Source organism: Phascolarctos cinereus, unplaced genomic scaffold (genome assembly GCF_003287225.1).
Source record: "Phascolarctos cinereus isolate Bilbo 61053 unplaced genomic scaffold, phaCin_HiC Scaffold_1;HRSCAF=81, whole genome shotgun sequence".
In the NCBI taxonomy this organism is placed as follows: Eukaryota; Metazoa; Chordata; class Mammalia; order Diprotodontia; family Phascolarctidae; genus Phascolarctos; species Phascolarctos cinereus.
In genome coordinates this window covers 284,227-307,225 of record NW_027555514.1, presented here as the reverse complement: position 1 = coordinate 307,225, position 22,999 = coordinate 284,227, and the positions used below count along the sequence as shown (strand labels likewise).

At 48.3% G+C, this 22,999-nt stretch overlaps 1 protein-coding gene across 6 annotated transcripts in view; it reads left to right on the top strand.

Annotated features, from left to right (window-relative positions):
- SGCE (sarcoglycan epsilon) overlaps nt 1-22,269 on the top strand; it is a 57,152-nt gene extending 34,883 nt beyond the window's left edge. For 2 of the 6 annotated variants that reach the window (XM_021000111.2, XM_078150542.1), the window contains 7 exons: nt 4,005-4,203; nt 6,763-6,925; nt 9,654-9,865; nt 10,667-10,693; nt 11,394-11,582; nt 17,055-17,098; nt 18,045-18,317. In XM_021000111.2, coding sequence (XP_020855770.2) covers nt 4,005-4,203; nt 6,763-6,925; nt 9,654-9,865; nt 10,667-10,693; nt 11,394-11,582; nt 17,055-17,098; nt 18,045-18,112 — 902 coding nt within the window. In that variant the 3' untranslated portion in view covers nt 18,113-18,317. Of the gene's footprint in view, nt 1-4,004; nt 4,204-6,762; nt 6,926-9,653; nt 9,866-10,666; nt 10,694-11,393; nt 11,583-17,054; nt 17,099-18,044; nt 18,329-21,985 lie in introns of those variants that run through there. The other 4 variants (XM_021000110.2, XM_021000113.2, XM_021000112.2 and 1 more) reach the window with 4 other exon arrangements.
- The last annotated feature ends 730 nt before the right edge of the window (nt 22,270-22,999 follow it).

The following is a 22,999-nucleotide window of genomic DNA, read 5'->3' as shown; positions in this document are numbered from 1 at the left end:
AACGATAAGATATTACTGGAATTAGAGAGCCAAATTTTCTTGCCCCTACTTTGGCATCGGACTAATTGTTTTTTTTCCTCAGGCCTCAGATAGTTAAAAATGTAATGCTACTCTTTAAAATTTTGTAGTTAGAAATAATGTTCATCTCTGGAACAAGGAGGAGGGTCTAGGATGGACCAAATGTGATTAGTAGAACCCCTACCCTGCTAATGATGTGGCCACCTCTCTCTGCTGGCTTCCTGGATTCTTCCTCAATTCCAGCTCTGCCATTTTGAATCGAGCCCCTTTGATCTGACATGGGCCAAAGTCCACCTTTGCACTGTCAATGGTGACACAATTTGTTAGACACATTTGTGGCACAAAGTCAGAAGCAGAGGGCGATCCTAATTGTTTTGGGGCTAGTGGGCAGGGTCTAATCTCTTCTTGGGTGATCTTTGTTTGTAATGAGGTTGCCCCATTTGCCTTGGGGGCCAAAGTGGAGGCATGTTCTCAAGCTGCCTTTGTCTGTCCTGGAGGAACAGAGCTCACAGCAGGCTGACCCTAACCCTAAATCCTGGTCGTGCATTTCTGATGGGGGCTGCCTCTTGGAGCAGGCGGATTGAGTCCATATGGCCTTCCTTGAATTCTTGTGAGTTCTCGGTGATTATAGTGATCCCAGATCCAAATCAGGCAACAGGCATTTATTAAGCACCTCCTGTGTGCCGGGCACTGTGCTAAGCCTTGGGAACCCAAGGGAAGTTCCCGGTCCAATGAAGCAATGCTGTGAGAGCTGGCCAGCATTCCCGGGCCGGCAGCACTCCTGCCTGAGGCTGCCAGGCAAGTCCTGGGTCCAGCAGGCCCTCCCATTGGCTGGTATTATACTGCAGCGGGGGCCTGATTGATTACATAGGAAGGCTGCAGGTGAAGTGGCTGACTGGCAGCCCCTGCGCTCTGGAACAAGGCCTGAGCAGGATTTTATCTGAAGGGCTGATGGGAGAGTGGATTTTAAGATTGGTGGGAAGAGCCATTGTCTTAGAAGGTGAAAGAATGTTTTAATGCCCCTGCCGTCTCCTCCATTTGGAAGGTCCCTCCACAGTGCAGCTTGACTCCCATACTGACCCCGCAGGGGTCCCCCCCACCTGCTGGGGGCCTTCCTCCCTTTCTCCAGGGACCCCAAGGCTTCCAAAGAAGCCCCTGCTGGGAAGGCGGCCATTTTGTTCTTCTCCCTGTCCCCTGGCCACATGACCAGCTTGTCTTCTTGTCTGGCCGCCATGTTCCTGATTGTATTTTTCCTCTGTTTTTCTCTGAGGCCCCTAGTCGGCTGTGACAGAATACTGATCAGCATGACTAGATGAGAGGCTGTGGCCATGGCAACGGCAAGCTGGGAGCTCAGCAGAGTGGGCCCCCAAGCCCTTCTTTCTAGCAGATTTCTGTTTTCGTTGCTCAGTGGTTTTTAGTGAACAAAGCAGGAGCTGGGTGGTGTTAGCAATGCTTTTCAAGCTGGGAGAGAAGGAAATGGAGACTAGTCCGAGGGCAGTGCACCCCGAGGTGGAGTGTGGGTCTGAGAATCACACAAAGGAACCAGTTCCAAGACCATCGATTTATAGCCAGAAAGGATTCTCACTTTACTAAACCCAGAGAGGTTTAGTGACTTTCCTGAGGCCACACAGGCAGTGAGGGACAGAGCCTGGATCTGAACCCCAATCCAGCACCCTTTTCACGTGCCATATAGTAATGTTATCCGACAAACAGAGGCAAATCAAAAACAATACAGAGATCTGTCGGGGAGGGGAGCATAAGCAGGTGCCGTAAGCAACACAGGGGTGTTTGTTTGTTAAATGTCCTGGGGCCAGGATAGCAGTTTAAATGACTGAACTTTGCAGGGAAAGACGTCCCTGCACAGTTCAGAAAAACCTTTCCTGAATCCAAAGGGTCTCCCCTGGTTTCAGCTCCTAGCAGTTGATTGTGATTCAAGTCAGAGGGATTGTGTAAAGAATGAGTTTGGTGAGCCTGAGACCATCAGGGAAATGGCCCTGAGGAAGCTGCAAGGCTTCCTGTGATGTTCCTAGGATGTGGGTGTGTTCTGGAGATTTAAACCCTTAGTTAGCTGTTGCTTTTAAAAAGGTTGAATTCAGCCATGGCACCTGTTAGTAACGGGCATGACTAGTCAGATGTATTTTTCCAAATAACTGGTGGTTTGGCTGAGAGCCAGACTTTTTCTGAAGTAAGTTGAGTGTCTAGACACAGCCGATATTTTGTATTCCTCATCTCCCCTGTGTTTCTCAAGGAGTGCAATATTCCTAATGTGTAAAAACAAATTATTTCCAAAGGGGAAACCTTGGATGTCTCTAAAGAAGTTTCTGGTGGAAGTACTAACAAGTGGTATCATTGTGGAAAGCCCGTTTTTATAACCATTTGTGTGAGAGAAACAAAAAATTCAGAGTTGTTTCCAGCAAGCTCCTCATTCAGAAAATAATGCTGTGTCCGTGAGGGCGGCTTAGTTACAAAGATCATCTGTTTGGATCCCAAGATGGGGCTGAAGCAATGGCTGAAATCCTCCCTCTCTTCTGTGTCCCTTGAAAAGCTGTGCTTGGGCCAGCACCCCAAGGCTCAGGGTGAGGGGGGCATGGTGGAACAGCTCTGGAGCCACTGGACCCCAAATCTCCTGATTTTCTGGCAGTTGACAAACAGGACCCAATCAAATGTTCTTGTAAGCATGGTAGCATGTCTCCATAATTGGAGGAGAGGCAAGTGGGCTAATGCTCCGGTTGAGCTGAGGTTAGGTAGCAATGATGAGAGGAGGAGTTGTTAGAAGTTTAGTTAGAAGTTAGAAGGAGAACAAATCAAGGAAAGCATTGGGCTACTGCCCAGCTTTCTTTCTGCTTTTTCTGATGAGACGATCTTCAGACTGAAAAGGGCCTTGATCCCTAGATCATTCAGGTGACACTAAGAGTACTTGGCTGCCCTGGACGAAGTCCCCCTCATGAACCAAGTGACCTTTGTCCTAGGGTCTGCAAGAGCTGGCAGGTGTGGGGGCTGATCTCACAGGAGAAGCCCTGAAGATGGAGAATGAAGAGGGAGTCATCCTACCCTAGGCCAAGGAGGTTGACTTCCATCACTGAAAAGTCCTAAAATGTATTATTACAGGGATGGCTACTACACATGTAGAAATATAAGCAGCCCGTACTGAGGGCCATCATGGCTTCCCCAAGAAGAGGACATGGCAGGCCAACCGCATTTACAGTTTTGCTGGGATTGTTGTTCCGTCATTTCAGTTGTGTCCAACTCTTTGTAACCCCAACCCCATTTGGGGTTTTCTTGGCAGAGATACTGAAGTGGCTTGCCGTTTCCTCCTCTAGCTCATTTCCTAGATGAGGAAACTGAGACAAACAGAGTTAAGTTTCTTGCCTAGGGTCCCACAGCCATTAAGTGTCTGGGGCCAGATTTGAACCCAGGAAGATGACTTCCTGACTGACTCCAGGTCTGGTGCTCTAGCTAGTCCTGGTATGCCAGGATTACTGAAGGAGAATATTGTCCTTTGACAAAGGATCTCATGGGAATATTATGATTATGAGAATTGAGCTAGGTGGTGGCAGTACACAATGTATTCAGAACTAGTTGAATGACTGGACCCAAAGGATGCTTGCTAATAGTTCGAGTTCAGTTTGGAAGGAGTTTTTCGGCAGTGTGCCCCAGAAATATGGGCATGGCTCTGTGTTTTTTGCATTTCTATTTTGGATGCCTTGGACAAAGGCAGAGATGCCACACTCATCCCATTTGCAGATTGCAGAGAATTGGGGGGAGGGTTCAGAACAGTCTTGGTGGAGAAGGGCAATGTTTCCCCATCCCCTCTGTGGGCAGAGGGACGGATATGCAGTAACTGCATCTTTTCCCATGGAAGCTGCCAAGCCGGTTTGAGCCGGGATCCTGTTTCCATGGCAACAGTGCTGCCACTCTTGGTGTTGTTCATTGGGTTTCTGGAAATTCTCAAATCAAACATATACATTTTTCTCATCAAAAACTAGATTTCCCGTTACCCTATCAAGCAGAATTCTTCATAAAAAACATGAACGTGGAAGAAATGCTGGCAAGTGAGGTTCTGGGCGATTTTCTCGGGGCAGTGAAGAATGTCTGGCAGCCAGAACGTCTGAACGCCATTAACATCACGTCAGCCCTGGACCGTGGAGGACGTGTCCCCCTCCCGATTAATGACATGAAGGAAGGGTAAGCAAAGAGCTCACGCGTTCATGTTGTGGTGGTTAGGCTTCAAGATGGACGTTTGGACTTTCAGTCTTCTCACCAAATCTATGCCAAATAAAAGACATTTTCCAAAATCTTTTTCTTTAGTAAGTCAAAGAATCCTCTTTGAGATATAAAAATGTTAGCAGTTTTCCATGCTGAGGAGGGAGTGATAGAGGATGTGGTGTCTTTTCTCTGTAGTCCTGGTGTCTGTGGAACCCAGAGCTGTTCTTGTCTTGGCTTCCCATCAGAACTGCTAACCCAGCTTGTCGGCCCCGTAGTCCCTGGCTAGGAAGGTGCTGCACTAGCTAGGGGGTTATGTCACTTAGAAGCAGATGAGATCTGGCCAGTGTTCTAGTATGATCTCCATGATCTGTGGATCTATCATATTCTAGGATCTCTCCGAATCCTTTATCTGCCATCCAGTGTGTTAGCTATTTTGTCCTCCACACCTCTGATGAACTCACCACCTATGCCTTTTCCGAGTCATTGATAAAAGTGCTAAAGAGCACAAGGCCCAGCCCAGCCCGCTGGGGTGATCCATTGCAGACCTCCTTCCACATTGCCATGAGCAGAAACTCGCTGTCCTTTGTAGTTGGCCACTCGGCCTGTTCTGTATCCATTTAAATGATGTCTATTGCCAAACAGCAACTTTGTCCTTCTCCCTCAATCAACAGCATATGTGATGTGCACTTCAAGCGTGTGCCATCAAACATCACCCACTGGAGACATCAGCTCCTGGACAGGTTGGCTTTCTGAGTTCTGTGCCTGTGGTGTTAGATTATCCAAAATCCAATTCTCCAGCCATTGATTGACTGGTGGCAGTGTGCCGGGTGCCGAGCTGAGGGCTGGGGACAGAAGGAAGGGACCAAGGAGTACCCAGGAGTAATTGTCCATCCTCTGCCAAGGCAGCCTGTTCCACTGTGGGGCAGCTCTCATTGGCAGGAAGTTTATCCAGTCACTGAGTGGAGATTTGCCTCTCTGAGGTCCTTCACCAACATAGCTGCTCTCCCTGGCTGCTCAAGCCCAGGACTCCAGATGAAGTCTGTCGAGAGCCGAGGACAGTGGGACCATTCCCTCCTCCGATTGCTGCTCCCTCCCACTGCTGGTTCGTATTGAGTCTGCACTCCACTGATAATGCAGAGTCTAATTTTTTTTTTTTAAGAACACCTGCTAGCTCTCGTGCCTTCCTTATCATATACTTGTGAAGGGGATTGGGTTTTTGGACCCAAGTTCACTACTTGGCACTTCTCCCTTTTGAATTTCATCTTATTAGGTTGGCAGAACCCCCTAGGATCATGGTCTTTTTTGGACATTGCTTCTCTGGTCCAGCATGTTCACTGTCCCTCCTAGCTCGGTGTGCAGATTCAATGAGCAGGCCATTTTATGCCTTTATCCAAGTCGTTGATAACCCTGGGAAGTAGCCCTATCCCCAGGGTCCTCCACAGGAGACCTGGAACCAGTAACAAGCATGTTCTGGATCCATGCAATGGCCTTATCATTTTGTTCACCTCTCCATCTTCTCCACAAGAACAGCATGAGATTCTCCTGCGTTAGAATTGAAGAGAACTATCCCCAGCATCCCCCTTCTTTCAGAAAAGGAGATGACATTATGCTGTTTTGGGCAAAGCTGGGCTGGTTCCTTGTGTCCACTGGTGCCCTTTTGAGATATTCACCAGCCTCCTCTTTAATGAATGGGATCAATCAGAGTCTCTGCTCACAGAGCTTGGGATTCCATTCGACAGGCACCTACTCAGTGCCAGGCCCTGTGCTAAAAGCTGGGCATACCGAGAGAGAAATGGCATGGTCCCTGTCCGCCTTCAAAGAACCCACATCCTAGCAGGAGCAGGGTGAGACTGTGTGGGCTCCGGGAAGGGCACTGTGGGAAAGAGGGAAGCCTGGGGCTCTGTGCTTCTTAGAGCGCCCTCTGCTGAACTGCCAGCAGGGGGCATAAGCGTCCCCGGAGCCCCACTTCCACACCACCTCCCAAAGTGCGTTCAAGGCCGCTGTCCACTCTTCCTTGGTGTCCATTTTCCAAGGATGTTTATTGTCCATTTCTGCTTGGGTTTAATTCCAGGAAAACAGGTGATCTCTGTAGGCTGGATTAGGTGCCTTCTTTTGCACAAAATGAACATTGTTGAGTCCAGGCTCTTTTCCTCTTGGCTTCAATTGCTAAGAAACTTGAGCCAAATCCAGTGTAAACTTGTGGTCATCAGCTCCTCTTGGGGGCCTGGCAGTCTCTTCACCCACACTCAGTTATGTTCTCTCTCTCTGTGTCTCTGTCTCTGTCTCTCTCTTCTTCCCTCCCTCCCTCCCTTCCTCCCCCCCCCTTCTCCCCCCCCCCCGCCCCAATGAGGCAGTAAGTCCCCAAAATGACAGGGAAGATACTCTCCTGAGCCCCACCATTACCCAGTAGCTTCCACTGACAGACCAAGCCCATTCATTTCAGGAGAGAGCTTGCTATGGAGACTGATTTGTTCTACCCTGATTCCAGTTGCCATCGAGGGCCAGCCAACATCCCAGCCTGTTCCTCTCTTTCTTCAGGGTCTATGTGATGGTCGGTGCCGATGTCCCCTTTTCCTCATGTTTACGGGAGGTGGAGAATCCACAGAACCAGCTGCGGTGCAGCCAGGAAATGGAACCCACTATAACGTGTGACAAAAAATTTCGAGCTCAGTTTTATATTGATTGGTGCAAAATTTCTCTGGTAAGTGTCTTCACCACTGGGAAGTTGCTGAGGGGTCATTGGAGGTGAACGTGTGGCTAGATGCCCAGCACGGAAGGTGCTGATGGTTTTTGCCACCCCTTCCCCCGACCATAAGTGGTTACTTATCGAATTACTTATTACTATAATAATATAATAAGTGGTTACTTATTAAATGTGTTACTGCTGCCCATGTCTCTCTCTCTCTCTTTCTCCCTCTCCTATGTAATTACTTGTCTGCAGGCTGCCCCTTCTAAGAGACCCCATGTTCCTTGAGGGAAGAGACTGCCTCATTTGTGCTGGCCACATAGAGGTCCCTGATAAGTGCGTGTTGGCTGGTTGGAAACTTGCCTTTTCTCCAGAAGATGCTGGTAGTCAGTTAACAAAATATTAGGTACCTACTATGTGCTAGGCACTGTGCTAAGTGCTGGAGACACAAAGAAAGGCAAAAGAGAGTCCCTGTCCTAAAGGAGCTCCCGGTCTAAAGGGAGAGAATGCTGACCCAACAATTATAGACAGACAAGCAAAAATCAGGATAAATTGGGGATCAGCAGCAGAGGGAGAGCACTCAGATTAAGGGGGAGCAGGAACAACTTCCTGGAGAAGGTGGGCTTTGCAGCTGCCATAACCTTAGACCAGGCCCAGAGAGCACCAGCTTCTGTCTGCTAGCCTTGTCCTCTGTCCTAACCATCAAGGAGTCTTCAGACAGCTAAATCCCATGGACAGCCAGACCAAGCATTTCCTTCACAGAATGCCTTGGGCTGCCTTGGGAGGGGAGATTGTAGTTGTGACACTTCATACTGAAGCAGCAGGAGGTTGTGGGCTGGGCCTTGGACCCACAGTCCAGGGACCTGAATCCTGGCTTTGCCGTTTCCTACCTATGTGACCTTGGGTGCCCTTCACCTCTCTGAGCACTTCCCTGCCCTCACTTGTGAATGATTTTGGTGACCTTGACAGTCTTTTCAGCTCCAAGTTCCTAGTTCTGTGCTGTTGTTAGTGTCAGGTTCAGCAAACATTTATGAGGCACCTACTGTATGCAAGGCACCAAGCCAGGTCCTGGGAATGCAGAGACAAGAGTTGAGCCATGCCTGGCCTCAAGGAGCTTCCCTTCTGCTGGAGGGAAGAAGGCTAGAGAGTAGGCAACAGGCTTCTAAGGACAGGCCCGTGTTCAGGGCAGAACTTTCAGTCATTCTACTCACAAACATTTATTGAGCGTCTGCTGAGTGCCCAGTGCTGTGCTAGGTACTAGAAGACCGAGACAAAGAAGGAACCGGTCCTGGAATTTTCTACTGAAATGGCTTCTGGCATCTGAATGTGTCTTGGCAGCTTGGGCCAAAAGTTGACTGACCCTCCTGGTTTCCAGTGGTGGTGTTGCTGTCTTGGGGACAGTCAGTGCCTGTCTTTCTCTGAGGGGGCTCACCTTATGTTTAGGTGCTCAGAGTTAGTCCATCTGGCGTCATCTGCCATGAGCTCTCTCCCCATTGCCATGAACCTGCCAGCCCTCCCCTTCCCCATCCCTTTCTGGTTCTAGCTGCCCCCTATTCAGACAGGTGATGAATGTGGGGGGCTCATCATTGTTTTCATCTTGTCGGGCCTGATGGGAAACCCCTCAAACTCAATCCCCCCAATTCTTTCTGAGTTGAAATTCTCTATCTAGGATGTCGGGAGAGGCAATCATACAGGGGATAGTGCTGGGCCTGGGATCAAGGAAATCTGTGTTCAGATTCTGCCTCAGATATTCCTTGGCAAGGAAGGTCACCCGTCCAAACCTTGGTTTCCCCATTTGTCAAATTTGCCAACAAATGCTATAGTCCCAACCACGCAGAGGTATGCCAGCTATGATGGGAGACGTTCCTTGAGAGAACAGAACCATGGTTTCTTGTATAAGAACTAAAAGTGGGTTGTGTCTTTCGTTGTCAGATCCTAGGGAGGTATGTGTTATGTATACAGCAGCCCAGTCCCTTCATGATTTAGGAACAAATTCTTTCATTTGGAAATTTCTCTTCCTTGCCACTGTCTTTTGGATGGCCCATGGTTCTTGTCAATACTTGGCTCCAGCTGTGCCATGGGGTAGTGAAGAGTGGGGTGAAGAGTCCTTGGTGTTCAAAGGTGAGAACCTCAGCTGGGCCGTTTATCTGGGCTCTGAGCTGCATCGGAGAGGGGGGCTATGTTAGGACTCAGGATGCCCAAGGTACAGGCTCTGACTAGCTCAGGGACCCCAGGTGAGCTCACATCGGGCCCCTTTCTAGCTCTCCCAGCTGCAGATCAAGGATCCCATGGTCCTGAGTGTGAGTGTGTGTGTGTGTGTGTGTGTGTGTGTGTGTATGGGGGAGGGTACTGGTCCACATGTGGCCAGGGCATCAGTGGGCACATCTCTCTTTGTTATCCTTGCAATGAGAGTTCACAGTCTTGCTACAAGTGGAATTGGGCTCTTCATGGGATTCCTGGTTGCCTTGTTTGCTGTTTCTGGATAATTGGAAGCTGGTCAAGACCAGGTGGCCCACTGCATGGAGTCCTGGACTTAGAGTCAGACTCTTAACTAGCCATGTGACTCTGGGCAAGTCACTTCCCCTCTGGGCCTCCATTTCCTCATCTGTAAAATGGGGCCGCTTGACGCTCTAGTGATTACATAGGCAAAGCTCTCTATCAAAGCCAACAGCTACTGGCACTGGCAGTGCGCATTGGCCCCTAGCCATTAATCTGTGTGTTGCCATTTTCTCTCTTGTGTCAGGTTGACAAAACAAAACAAGTGTCCACTTACCAGGAGGTGGTTTGTGGAGAGGGGATTCTGCCTGATGGTGGGGAGTACCGGCCTCCCCCTGACTCGCTGAAGAGCAGAGACTACTACTCAGACTTCCTCATCACTCTGGCTGTGCCCTCGGCGGTAGCGCTGGTACTCTTTCTGGTCCTCGCCTACATCATGTGCTGCCGCCGTGAAGGCGTGTGAGTACTTCAGTGCTCTACTACGGAATGAATGGTCGCGTCTCCTCAGCTCACAACACACCAGCTCACACTCAAAAGCAGCTTCCGTAGTCCATAAAACTCTCAATAAACCAGTGGAAACCATATTTTCCTCTTAAACATGTCTTAAACTCACTTTAAGACCCTCATCAATGGATGTAGGAGGTCTAATTGCATCATGCAAAGTCTGCAAGAATAAGGCAGCCCCCCCAGTGCCAGCTAGGTCCCAAGAATGTTCTGACTCTAACTTTGGTTTAGACTGAGACCTAGGGACCCGCTCAGTAGAGGTCCAGAGATGCAGATGCTGGAGCCTCTGCTGGGATGGGGGGACACCGAGTGGATGCCTCAGCTTGACCAGAAGTTATAGTTGGAACAGGCTTGGAATTGTTGGCCATCGGATCGATGGAGTGCGCAAAACAACCGAAGGCCCAGTTCCCATCCCAGCATCAGTCGGGGATGATCCGGTTGGAGGGCTATGGCTTCCCTCTCCAGCCGGGAGGCCCGAGGAGTAAGCAAGGGAACCAGCAAGCAGCAGCGCCCCTCCCTCCATCCTCCATGTCACCCCGTTTCATCCCATCACCAACTTTCTTGGTTTCAGCCCGAAGCTTTTTTTGTTTCTCCGTGTGTGTCTTTCACAAGCCCTGGCTCTCTGTGCGCACTCATCCAGGGCCCGATATCGCTTTGCAGCATCTCCACCTCATGCTCAACCGCCATCAGCACATAGTTCTGATGTTCCAAATATCAATGCTATGATTTAATTCATACATTTTGTTTTGTTTCTAGGGAAAAGAGAAACATGTACACCCCAGAGTAAGTGTCTTCTTTCCTGCTGTTTTCGTCCCCATTGACCTTCCTTCCATCTCTCCGTAGTCCTTCACGCTTCATCCATGTGCGTCAGGCGCTTGTTCCATTTATCTGGCCCCATGGTTTATTTCCAAAATGCGGGAGCTGCTTTTTAAATAGACAGACTTGGAAGGGCAGGAAATCCACATTAAAAAGGGCACAGAAATGAACATGTAGTTAATTAAACTTAAAACAGACACATGTCACTTCCCCATGCACAATGTTATAAAGAGTGAAGAGAGGACAAGTCCCCTGAGGCAAAGAGTTCCCCCAAATCTACAGCCAGAGCCTCCCCACAAAAGGACATTCTGCACATCCTTGAGATGCCCTCCAGGAAGGAGTGAAAATGGGAAAGAGTGTGAGAATTCCAACCAAACCGTAGGGCGCGTGCTCCCTGGCAAGGAGACTTTGAACATGGTACTCTGCACAGTTTAATGAAACAATCTTTGATTTCAAGATTAATCAAATAATTATTATAAATTCCCTCCAACCACATAAAATTATGTGCTAAATACAGTTTCCTATTTCGGAGGCAGAGTCTAGCAAGCCTGAAATGCAATAATCTGTGTTTTTATTTTAAGAGAACTTTTTTCCATAACTTTTTAGACATTCCTGTCCAGAGGAGCCGATGGTTCTTACTGACTCTTGTCTATTCCTTCTGACCTAGCATCCAACTGGTCCATCACAGCGCTATTCAGAAATCCACAAAGGAGCTGCGTGACATGTCCAAGAACAGAGAAATCGCTTGGCCACTGTCCACGCTGCCTGTGTTCCACCCGGTCACTGGGGAGATTGTCCCCCCGCTGCACACAGACAGCTATGACAATACCAGCATGCCTCTGATGCAGGCCCAACCGTGAGTACCCCATGATGGCTGTGATGCGTGTCTGCAGCTAGAACACCCAGGCCCTTTCTCAAGACCCACTCGGGCTGCCAGGGACTGAAGTTTGGCAAGGTCTTTAGAACATGGGCAGGTGCCCAAAGGGCCCCAGTGCAGGACAGGGTCTTCAGAGAACAGAATGCCTTGTTAGAGGGTGTGGCGATGTTCAAGACCCTGGGTGTTCTGTGTCGATGGAAAGCTGGTGTGAGACTGGCCACATCTGTGCAGAATTCAGGTGGTAGAGCTGAGCTGTAGGGACCCCAAAGAGACTGGGTAGCCATGGACTCTGTGGAGTTCAGCAGTTGAGCCTCTGCTTGCATTTCAATTACTTTTCCCTTTAGCTTAAAATTTTAAGGGGTATTTTATGCCATGCTTGTGCATCAGCCTCCATAGGATAGAGTCTGCTCAGAGATGCTGTTTCTCCTCCTCCTCTATGGCTGACTTCTCCCCAGCCCTGCTGATGCAGTCAGCAGCCTGTGTCAGCCTTGACTAGTCCCTGGCTGGAAGGCAGCCCTGGCTGTCTCCTCATTCATGCTCTTTTCCTTACCTCGATTCTCCTTTGCCGTCATTTTCTTTCTTCTCTCATCTTCTCATTTCCCAGATAAGCAGACATCAGTCTTAACCCAAACATGGGTCAGGGAGGGAGCAGCATCCCAACCATCGCAGCCTCCCCAGAGCTAGCAGGGTGCACCAGAGGGGCATCTCAAGGATGATGAGGTTCGCACCTTGCTCACTGCCCCAACCCCTGGACCATTGTATCTCAGACTATTTATGATACCAGCCACACAGCTTAATGTTTCCATATTTGTTGAACACATTTTTAAGATTTTAAAAAATCTCTGCCAACTGATTTTAACCTCTAAACTCATTGGGACTGAAAATATCTCATTTAATTAGAATCTCAGCATCAGTCCTAATGGTGTAGCTGGGGTCAGAGGTTTCCTTATTCAGGCAGAAGATGACACAGAGGACATTCCTGCAGGGAGAGGGGTTGCTCTCACTTTTCTATACAACAGATTCCTGGAAACAGGGTCTTGAAGTGAATTGTTATTTTCCCATTGAAACAATGTTGCAAATGACAATGTTGTTCTTGACCAAGGACTTGGCATCAAATGAAGGCAGAACTTGAGCAAGGCTGTGCTGTGAAGCAAAGACTCGTTTAGGAGCCACTGAAATCACTGGAAGTAACAGCATCGTGTTCAAGGATTGGGATTTTTTGAGCTGGGAAGGATTTTGGAGACTAGTTCAATTGGCTAATTTTTACATTGGCAAACTGAGAGTCTGTTACTTGCCCAGGTCATAAAGCTGGCTGGTAGCAGAGCAGGCACTGGCGCTCACATCTCCTACGGCTTCTCTCTACATGGTCTATCCCTCCCCTTAAAGTGTGGCTGAGCTGTTTCCTCCAGGCCCCAGGAGTCTGAGCCATAGTGATCTGGGAGCTAAGGTTTCAGGCAGGATGGCACAGTCAGCCCAGTGTAGAGGCCCTGAGAAGCAAGGATCCCTGAGACCTGAGCCCAAGCAAGGTTTGCCCTTGGAACGAGGGCCGTGCTGTATGAGAACGGAGCTAAGGTATGCACCTTACCCCCTTCATCTCCTCAGAACCTGAGGCAGGGCAAAGTGTGTGTTTGGGGGTGGATGATGCCTGCTGCGTCTGTGTGTGTGTGCGTGTGTGTATGTGTGCATGTGTGTGTGTGTGTGTGTGTGTGAAAATAAGCTTGTATGTTGTAAGTATTCCTTTCTTTATAAGAAAAAGAAGTACATAGGATGGATACCAAGGTGTGGTAGAGTGCCCACCCAGGAGGTAAAAAGCACAGGATTTGATACTTGGGAGATGGAAGGCTCGCCCATGGTCACATCACGAATCCTGATGTGATGGCCTTTATTAAATATTAATCCTGCTTGGCAGCTTGGATCCTGCACTGATTCACTCTCCCAGTGAATGCGGCACAGTCACCCCTTCCTGAATCACACCCTCGTCCCTCTTTGGATAAATGGTCACTGCAGAACCTGCACGCTCAGAGGACTTCACATTCAGGGGGAGGGGCTGGGAGACACGAGCTCTCTTATTTAGCGTCTTTTTCTTGACTCAGCAACTTTCCCCTCCCAAACACTCACCCTCAGGAGTCTTCAGTGAGTGCAGTCAAGGGGTCCCTCATTGGCCTAGATGATGGTGGGCTCTGGCCAATGTGGGTCCTGCTGAAGAAACCAGGGAATGAGCAGGCAAAGGTACTGAGAACTAAGGACCAGCTGTAAGGGAGTGAGGATGGTCGCTAGGAGAAGCATCAAGGGAACTTATCCTCAAATGAACGTCTCACTCAAGGACAATCCATAATGTGGTAGCAGCAGATTCCCTGCCCTGCTACACTGTACTAATTTGGGCGAGCACATGCTGGCAGGTGCCAAGAATGGGAGGCAGTGTTGGACATGCTAAATGAAGGGGAGGCTGCCTGCAATGACAAGGTTTTGTGTATGTTTAGCAGCTGAATCTACCAACCATCAGCCTCCTATGAAGTATCACAAATAACACAGCCTTGTGTTATGGCTGACTGTGCCATTCTGCCTACAACCTTAGCTCCAAGATTGCTATGGCTCAGACACCTGGGGCCTGGAGGAAACAGCTCAGCCATACTTTAAGGGGAGGGATAGACCGTATGGGACTGAGTAGAGAGAATCTGTAGGAGATGTGAAAAAACATTTTTTTTGATAATTAATTTATTTTTAGTTTTCAACATTCACTTCCATAAGATTTTGAGTTTAAAATTTTCTCCCCCTCCCACTTCTTCCATCCTTCCCCCCATTCAATCTGATATAGGCTCTACATATACATTCATGTTAAGCATATTTTCCTATTAGTCATGATGTAAAGAACAATTAGAACTCATGGGAGGAGCCATGAGAATGAAGCAATAAAACAAAACAGCAAAGGAAAAGAAGAGCAAATAGTATGCTTCGATCTGCATTCAGACTCCATGGTTCTTTCTCTGGATGTGGATAGCATTTTCCATCCTGAGTCTTTTGGAGATGTCTTAGATCCTTGCATTGCTGAGAAGAGCTAAGTCCATCAAAGTCAGTCATCATACACCCATGACTGTTACTGTGTACAACATTCTCCTGGTTCTGCTCATTTCACTCTGCATCAGTTCATGTAAGTCTTTCCAGGTTTTTTTGAAGTCTGCCTGCTCATCATTTCTTATAGCACAATAGTATTCCATTACATTCATATACCACAGCTTGTTCAGCCATTCCCCAATTGATGGGCACCCTCTCAATTTCCAGTTCTTTGCCACCACACAAAGAGCTGCTATAAATATTTTTGTACATGTGGGTCCTTTTCCTGTTGTTATGATCTTTTTCTTTGGGACACAGACCTAGAAGTGGTATTGCTGGGTCAATGAGCAAGCATAATTTTATAGCCCTTTGGGCATAGTTCCAAATTGCTCTCCAAAATGGTTGGATCATTTCACAACTCCATCATCAATGCATTAGTGTTCCAATTTTCCCACATCTTCTCCAACATTTATCATTGTCCTGTTTTGTCATATTAGCCAATCTGATAGGTGTGATGTGGTACCTCAGAGTCGTTTTGATTTGCATTTCTCTAATCAATAGTGATTTAGAGCATTTTTTCATGTGACTATAAATAGCTTTAGTTTCTTACTCTGAAAACTGCCTGTTCATATCTTTTGACCATTTATCAGCTGGGGAATGACTTGTATTCTCATAAATTTGACTCAGTTCTCTATATATTTTAGAAATGAGGCCTTTATCAGAGACACTGGTTGTAAAAATTATTATTTTTTGTTTTTTTTAATTATTAACTTATTTATTTTTAGTTTTCAACATTCATTTCCACAAGATTTTGTGTTCCAAATTTTCTCCCTGTCTCACCTCTCCCCCAACCCCAAGATGAGGCATTCTGAATACCCCTTCCCCTAATCTGCCCTCCCTTCTGTCACCCCCCCTTCTCTTATCCTTCTATTATCCCCTTCTATTTTCCTATAGGGCAGGATAGAGGTTGTAAAAATTCTTTCCCAGTTTTCTGCTTCCCTCCTAATCTTGGATGCATTGGCTTTATTTGTGCAAAAACCTTTCAATTTAATGTAATCAAAACTGTCCGTTTTGCTTTTTATAATGTTCTCTATTTGGTCATAAACTCTTCCCTTCTCCATAGATCTGAAAGGCAAACTATTCCTTGCCCTTCTAGTTTGTTTATAGTATCAGTCTTTATATCTAAATTGTGTACCCATTTTGACTTTAAATTGGTATAGGGTGTAAGATCTTGGTCTATGCCCAATTTCTGCCATACATTTGAAAAAGCGTTTTTGCCCACTCTTTCGCCAGTGAACAACAGGTGGATGAGGAAGCTTAAACATTTTGTATTTCATGTCTACTTGATGAGTGGTGTTTTTACTCTTCCTGGTAGATATTGTTTGTTTTTGGTGGTCATTAGAGCTATATTTACAACAGGATTCTTCTTAATCACTTTTGTGTCATGGACTTGTTAGTCTGGTGACGTCTATAGACCCTTCTCAGAATCATATTCTTAAATGCAGAAACCAAAGTACATTGGATTACAAAGGAAAACCAACTGTATTGAAATAAAAATGCAATTTTGGGTTCCCTAAGTTCATAGACCTCCCTGAAGTCGGTCCTCGATTTATGGTGGCTGTTCTTTGGGATGAAGGAAAAGACTGTGGCGGGAGCAGCAGACCACTTCGGGAAATTGGGAGAAAGATCATCCTTAAGGAAAATCTATGCCAAGAGACCACGGCTTTCCATTCCCCGCTCCACATCCCCTTTTGCAGGAATCTTTCATGGATTCTTTGCAGTGTCCAAATACAGGAGGCTGACTTGGATGTTCCTATATCTGATGGCTGCTGCCCCACATCAAAACATACCTCAGACTGGGGCAGTATTGGGATGACTTGTGGCTTTTATTTGTGGGCACCAGTGCAGTGAAGGAGCCAGTGAAAAGGAAGAGCTCAGACGGCTTTGGCTTTTCCGGTTCAAGCCTGTCATTGGCAGTCAGTTGGTTCGGCACTTTCATAAGTCGAGTCCTTTTTCAGTTCCTTTTTGGGTGTTGTCTTTCTTCCTTAGAGTGTAAGCTCCTGGAAGGCAGGGACTGGCTTTCTTTTTGCTGGATTTGTATCCTAGTGCTTAGTACAGTACCTAGTACATAGTAAGAGCTTATTAAATACTGGTTTCCTTCTTTCCGTAGTTCCAGGACTCAATGTTGCAAATGGGGAGGTGGGGGAAGGGGGGAGAGGGGAGGTGGGTTTGGATAGGCTTTGGGCTCACTGGATGAAAGACCTCAGTCCTTGGATCAGCTCTGCCATTAGAAAGATGTGTGATTGTCCTTTTAGCTAAAAAAAAAATGCAATTTAATTGGTCTATAATTTGTCTACAGAAACCTGCACAGTCTCACTCACCATTTTTCATTGTTTGTAGGAACCTGCCCCATCAGACTCAGATTCCACAGCAGCAGGCAGCCGGTGAGTACCACCAGTGTCCACAGATGATGACAGTTACCAGAGCACATCGTGTGAGGGCCATTTACTTTGTGCCCAAAGTGTCCTTTGACCCAGGGAGTGGGTGGTGGGGATTTGGACAGGGGCCTAGAGGAGGACTGCAGTGTACCCGGTCAGCACTCTGGGTAGACCTGGCTCCTGGCTGGTAAATTCAGGGTGTGAACATGTGACCTGGATGGTTCCATGAAGCCTGTGCCCTCTAGGCTGACTGCTAATTGGGAAGACAAACCATGATTGTGGGGGGGCTCTGCCCTCCCGGGGCCCCCACCCCTACCCTACTTAATTGAGGGTAAGGATTCCAGAGCTCACTGTAGCAGAGCTGCTACTGGGGGACCTTTGAGCATCCTCCCTGGGGGTGTCCGAGGTCCTTCATGAGAGAGTTGGTCTGCATTGAGAGGGGCTTGCAAGGCTGGGCCTGCTGTCATCTGAGCAGTGGGGAAAGTGACTGTGCCCTTACTCTTGTCAGATTTCCCTCCTGGTCATTTGTTCATTGGCAGTGCCACCTTTTAGACCCTTCTCGTGGGTGGGGATTTCCTTCCTTTCCATGATGAGGTAACAGCTTGTCCTGGATTTTTCTCCTAGTCATTGGTGGTCACTGCCTCCCCTGAAGTCCCCAGTGGAGGTGACCCTCCTGCCTGCCCGCTGGGGACAGGTCACTGTCCCGTGCTCCCAGGGCTGGCCCGGATCACTTGTCTGCCTTTGCAGGGGTCTGTCAGCCGAGGTCTCTGCCCCTCCTGGGGCCGTCCCAGGTGGGCCTCGCTGGCAGGGTCGGGGCTGCCCCAAGGGCGGTCCTGCGGGCTCAGGCGGCTGGGCCAGGAGGCAGGGGCAGCGAGCAAAGTAACTGACGCTTTCCGTGTTTGGTGTTTTATTGAAAATCCGTCTTCTCTGTTACTGCTTTCGGGGCTTTAAGGAGAATTTCGTATGACAACTTTTCAAAGATTTGAGGCAAGTATCATGAAACCGTTGTTCAGATTTTAATCCAAGAGGGCGGAGCAGGGTGTGGAGCCCAAGGCAGGGCTGGCCCCTCACTGTGCCTGCCCATGGCTCCCTGGCAGTAAATGTCAGTCCCTGAAGTGCCTCATCTCCCCAGCAGGAGGAGCCAGACGCGCGGGCGGGCGCCCCCCGTGGCCGCTTCCGCCGTATTCTTTCTGTTGGGAGGAGGGAATGGGGGGGAGGGGCGGTGTGAAAGAAGAGTCCCTGCAGCTTGCCCTAGCTTTCGCAGAGCTTGCGTCAATGAGTTTAGACTGCGTCATTTTTAAAGGGAAGATGTCTGGTCCAACCCAGCCCAACTCCTCACACCTGTTGTGGAAGGTGGTTGTCCCGGTTTTTTTTTTGTTTGTTTTTGTTTTTTTTTTGTTTTTTTTTTACAGATGAGGAGCTTGAGGCTTAGAGCATTTGATGTTACTCCCCAAGGCTGAGCCTGGGGCCCCCCGATTCCGAGCCATGCGCCCTCTTTCCTGGACGCTGCTTCTTGCCTGCAGTGTGATTCATTCTGCAGCTGATGGCTGGGGTTAGATGCTGTAGATGCATCACAAGCAGAGGCAGCCCCGAACTGGGTGGGCGTGACTGGACTGCGGAGAGCTGCCCCTGGGGGTGGGGTCTCATCCCTCCCTGCCTCAGTTGCAATCCTCGGAGGAGGAGGAAACCTCCCCCGCCCTGCCCTGCTCTTGCAGGGACCCTTTGGGCTCGGCCCTTGTTGTTGTAAAAGCAGAGCTCATTAGCCTGTGGGTCAGTCAGTCCGTCAGTAAACACGGCTTTGGGGTTAGAAACGGGCTTGGGATTTCTTCAGGGTCTCCAGACGCCTGGATCTTGGCTGCATCTTTTGTTGCAATTCGGCCCAACCATCCTTGAGCTTGATGGGGCACGGACCCTGGACCCAGCATGTGCATCAAAAAGTTCCATGCCCTGAAAATGGGGAAGGAGGGGCACTAACACCAGCAGGAGGGAAGAGCAAGGAGGGCTTTATGGAGGAAGAGGCAGGAGAAGGGAGCAGGCATTTATATGGCACTTTCTATGGCAGGCACTGGGCTAAGCCCTTTTTAAAATGATATTTATTGGAGCCTCACACAGCAACCCTGTGAGGTAGGTGCTATTATTATCCCCATTTTACAGTCGAGGAAACTGAGGCAAACAGATTCCTGACCTGCCCAAGGTAAGCCCATCTAGCTGCCTCTAAGGAGGAGGAGAACTTGGGCAGAGCTCTGAAGAAAGGCCAAGATTCTGGGAGCCAGACAGAAGTAGAGAGGCTTGGGCAAAGACTGGGAAGTTGGAAATGGGCATGGCCACAGGCAGGGTGGTGGTCTCAAGCCCCTGGGGGTCCTGTAGGTGCTTGAGTGCCCCTGGAGAATGCTCATCTCTTCCAAGACTGTGCACCCACACAAAGATCCACTTTCTCTAATCACTCACATTTGATCTGGATTTTTCTTTGGGAGAACATTAGGGTAGCGGTAGTGATTCCTGGCTGATGTGGAACCCAGTCCTAACCCCAAGCCTCACTCCAACTTCCGGTGGATCACCAGCTTGAGCTCTCACTCTTTGGGGGAGACGAGACATGGGGGTTTTTGTCTTATTTCCCCAAGTGCTTGCAGTCCTGAAGGAAGAATGGGGGGGGGCAGTGTAGAAGTGACGCTAGTCCTTGTTGGCCCCTGCCAGAAACCCAGCCACCTCATGGTGCCAGCCCCAGGCCCTCAGGTAGGCCCATGCCTTCCGCTGCTCCAGCCTCCAAGGTTGTGCGCAGGTAGTCAGTCCCTCCCCTCCCTAATGGAGCCCACCCTCCAGTGGTACCAGCCCGTGGCAGGGGCTCCACCCTCCAGCTTTCCTCCAGCTCTCACCAGGCACCCCTCAGTCCAGCCTGGTGACCAGCCACACAACTCTCAGACCATATCTCTGGTTCCCCTTCTCTCCCAACTTCTTGGTCGGTGATGCCTGCCCACTCTGCGCTGCCCCATTACCTGGTCTTCAGGAACTGTTTTCCACGAATCACAGCCACGTAGTCACAGTGCCTCATAAGAATAGTACAGAGACGTTTTTTGAGAGAGAAATATGGCAGCATCCATGTGCCAGGCTAGCCCACCCAGCTCTGTGTCATCCTTGGGACAGGAGACTTTCTTCACCCATTTCCTTCTTCCTGAGGGGTTGGTAGGCAAAGCTCTTTTGAGTGACCACAGATCTCTTCTGGGAAACTACTGAATATCTTGGGGTTTCTTGCAGTTAACAGTAATAATGATGATTGGGAGTGATGATGGTGAATAGCACTTCCTGTTTGTGAAGCATTTTACTTGATTACCTAGGAGGCAGGTGCTGTTATGATCATCCCCATTGTGTAGATGAGGAAACTGAGTCAAACAGAGGTTTAGTGACTTGCCTAGGGCCATACAGCCAACAAGTGCTGAATTCAAGTCTCCCTGACTCCAGATAATCACAATATCATTTTTAAACAAAAGCATCAGGGGATATCCATTTGGGGGAACCCCTCTCCCATTTGGACTCTCTGTTGGACGTCCTCCATGACAGTGGCCATTGAAGGCCTTTGGCTAGCAAATGTCTCGATGTTTTATGCTTCACTTTATGAATCATAAAAGATTCATTGAGCTTTAAGGGAGGGTGAAGGATTTTGACAAATGCCCAGGAGACAATTTCTTCGAAAGAGAGCCTTGAAGATGCCATTTTGTGACTGAGTCAGATGATCTTTTTATGGCCAACACACTTCTTGTGCAGATGTGGCAGCTAGGGCCCCTGACTTGTTCCCTTCTCATCTCTTCATCAAGGCTGCCTTCCATGACTAGATTATTCTCATCGAAATGCATAGAGATGCACAAGCAGGTCTGTTGGTCAGGAGTTAGGAGTATTTTTTCAACTGTCTTTGGTCATAATAAGGTCCAGGATTTTTTGCCTCTCTTGCAGAGGCCCTTGAAATTTAAGCCCTTAACATCCTCCCTGAAATTGTTACCTTAGTCAGTCAGTCCATAAGTAAGCATTTGTGAAGGGCCAACCCTGTGCCGGGCACTGGGGGTACGAAGACAAAAAAGAAGCAATCCCCACTTGGGAGCCTCCTATGCTCCTGGGGGAGATAGCAGATGTGTGTGCATGTATATGGATGGTTCTCTATAAATTGGGAAAATAAATCAAAGTGCTTGCTCTTGCCACCCTTCTTTTCTGCATGGCAGTTTCCACTCTGTCTTGTAGCACGCCAAAGACTATGGGGGGTTCCATTGGAATGTGCTCTAGACACATGCTCCATCTGCTTGTCCTCCTTTCCATCCATGCTTGGATACCCTTGCTGAAGAAGGTCTCTGGCCAGATTGGCTGTAGATGTGGCTGTCTACCACTGCCTCTCATTTGATGAAGTGGTGCTCATTCCACCATTCTTCTTTGGGAGATGTTACCAATGAGGTGAGACTCAAGGACATGTCAAAAGTGTGTATGATGAAAAGAGTTCTGAGCTCTGACCATGGGACTCAGAGGTGGTGATCTGGGGGCGCTGGTGGACCTGGGCTCAAATCCTGGTACTTCCACTTAGTACCTAGGTGACTGTTTACAGGCTTCAGTTTCCTCATCTGTAAAATGGGGGAGGGGGGAGGAGTTGGACTCTCCAGTGACACTATGATGAAAGACAAACTTGTGAAACTGCTGAGGTGGGAGATTTTGGGGGGTGGGGGGTTGCCCTCTTATCATTTGTCTTTTCTGTTTGAACCAAAGTTAGAAAAATGACAGGAATTCAACATGTTGGTGTCTCCTTGGTTGTCCCTCTTCTTTCTCTGTCTGCCAACTCTCATGGGATGCTGCTGCTCAGCTTCTGAAACTTAGCAATGCCATGATGGGATCTACAGTGGTGCCATCTTTGTGTTCCAGGTAAATGGTATCCCTGAAGAGAGGAAACTGACCGAAGCAATGGATTTGTGATTGGAGCGTGCGTGCCGTCTTCACATTGTACTTCCTTGTTCATCCAAAGAACGCATGAGTTTTGCTGGTGGATAGTGTGCATGCCCACCGTGTCCTGAGAATAATGACCATTTAACTAATGGACTGTACTTTTTTTGTACTTTGGACATTTTTGACAATTTATACAACATTAATGACTTTATATTTGTTACATTTAAAGTGATCTTTAAAATAAACTTACTAATAAAGATAAACTGTCCCGAGACTCATGTTCATTTCAGCTGTATGTGAGAGGATACAGAAGGTAGAGAAGATACCAAGAAACTTGGACACAAAGTTGGCATCTAACACCTCCACTTCTTGGCCTTGTTTTCTTCTCGGCCCCTCATGGCTTCCCACATACAACCCACCTGAACCCGTTCTCTCCAGAGTCACCAGTGACTCAAGGCCAACCACAACTGCTGAGTCCTGGTGATTTCTGTTGAAGTTTAGGGGCTTAGGGGTGCTGGGACCCCAAAACCACAACACACGGGTCCTGTCCAAAAGAATTTGACCCAAGCCTTCTTTCAGCCAAAGACGAGGTTTATTAGAACATCTGTCATATTAGCCAGACTCTTACAGAATCTGAGCATTGGCTAGATGATAAGAATCTGAGCACCTTAATGGAGACAAGATGGACCTTATATACAGAAAGACTGTGAGAGGGATCTAGGAGTGGCCAAATAGTATATGGGAATAGAATGCCAGGGACCTGGACCAGGGGTGGCCAAGGGAGATTGGGTGTAGCCACAATGAAAGGCCCGTTGATGAGATTATAGCCTCAGGCAAATGCCAGAGATTTAGCCATGTGGGAAAGTCCAGGGCTTTTCCTTTTAGGAAAGGATCTCATCCTCATCAGTTTCCATGATTCCAGGTGGTGGGTTGGGGCAGATGCGATACTTCCTCTGATTTAGTAAGAACAACAATAACAATGGTTAACATTTA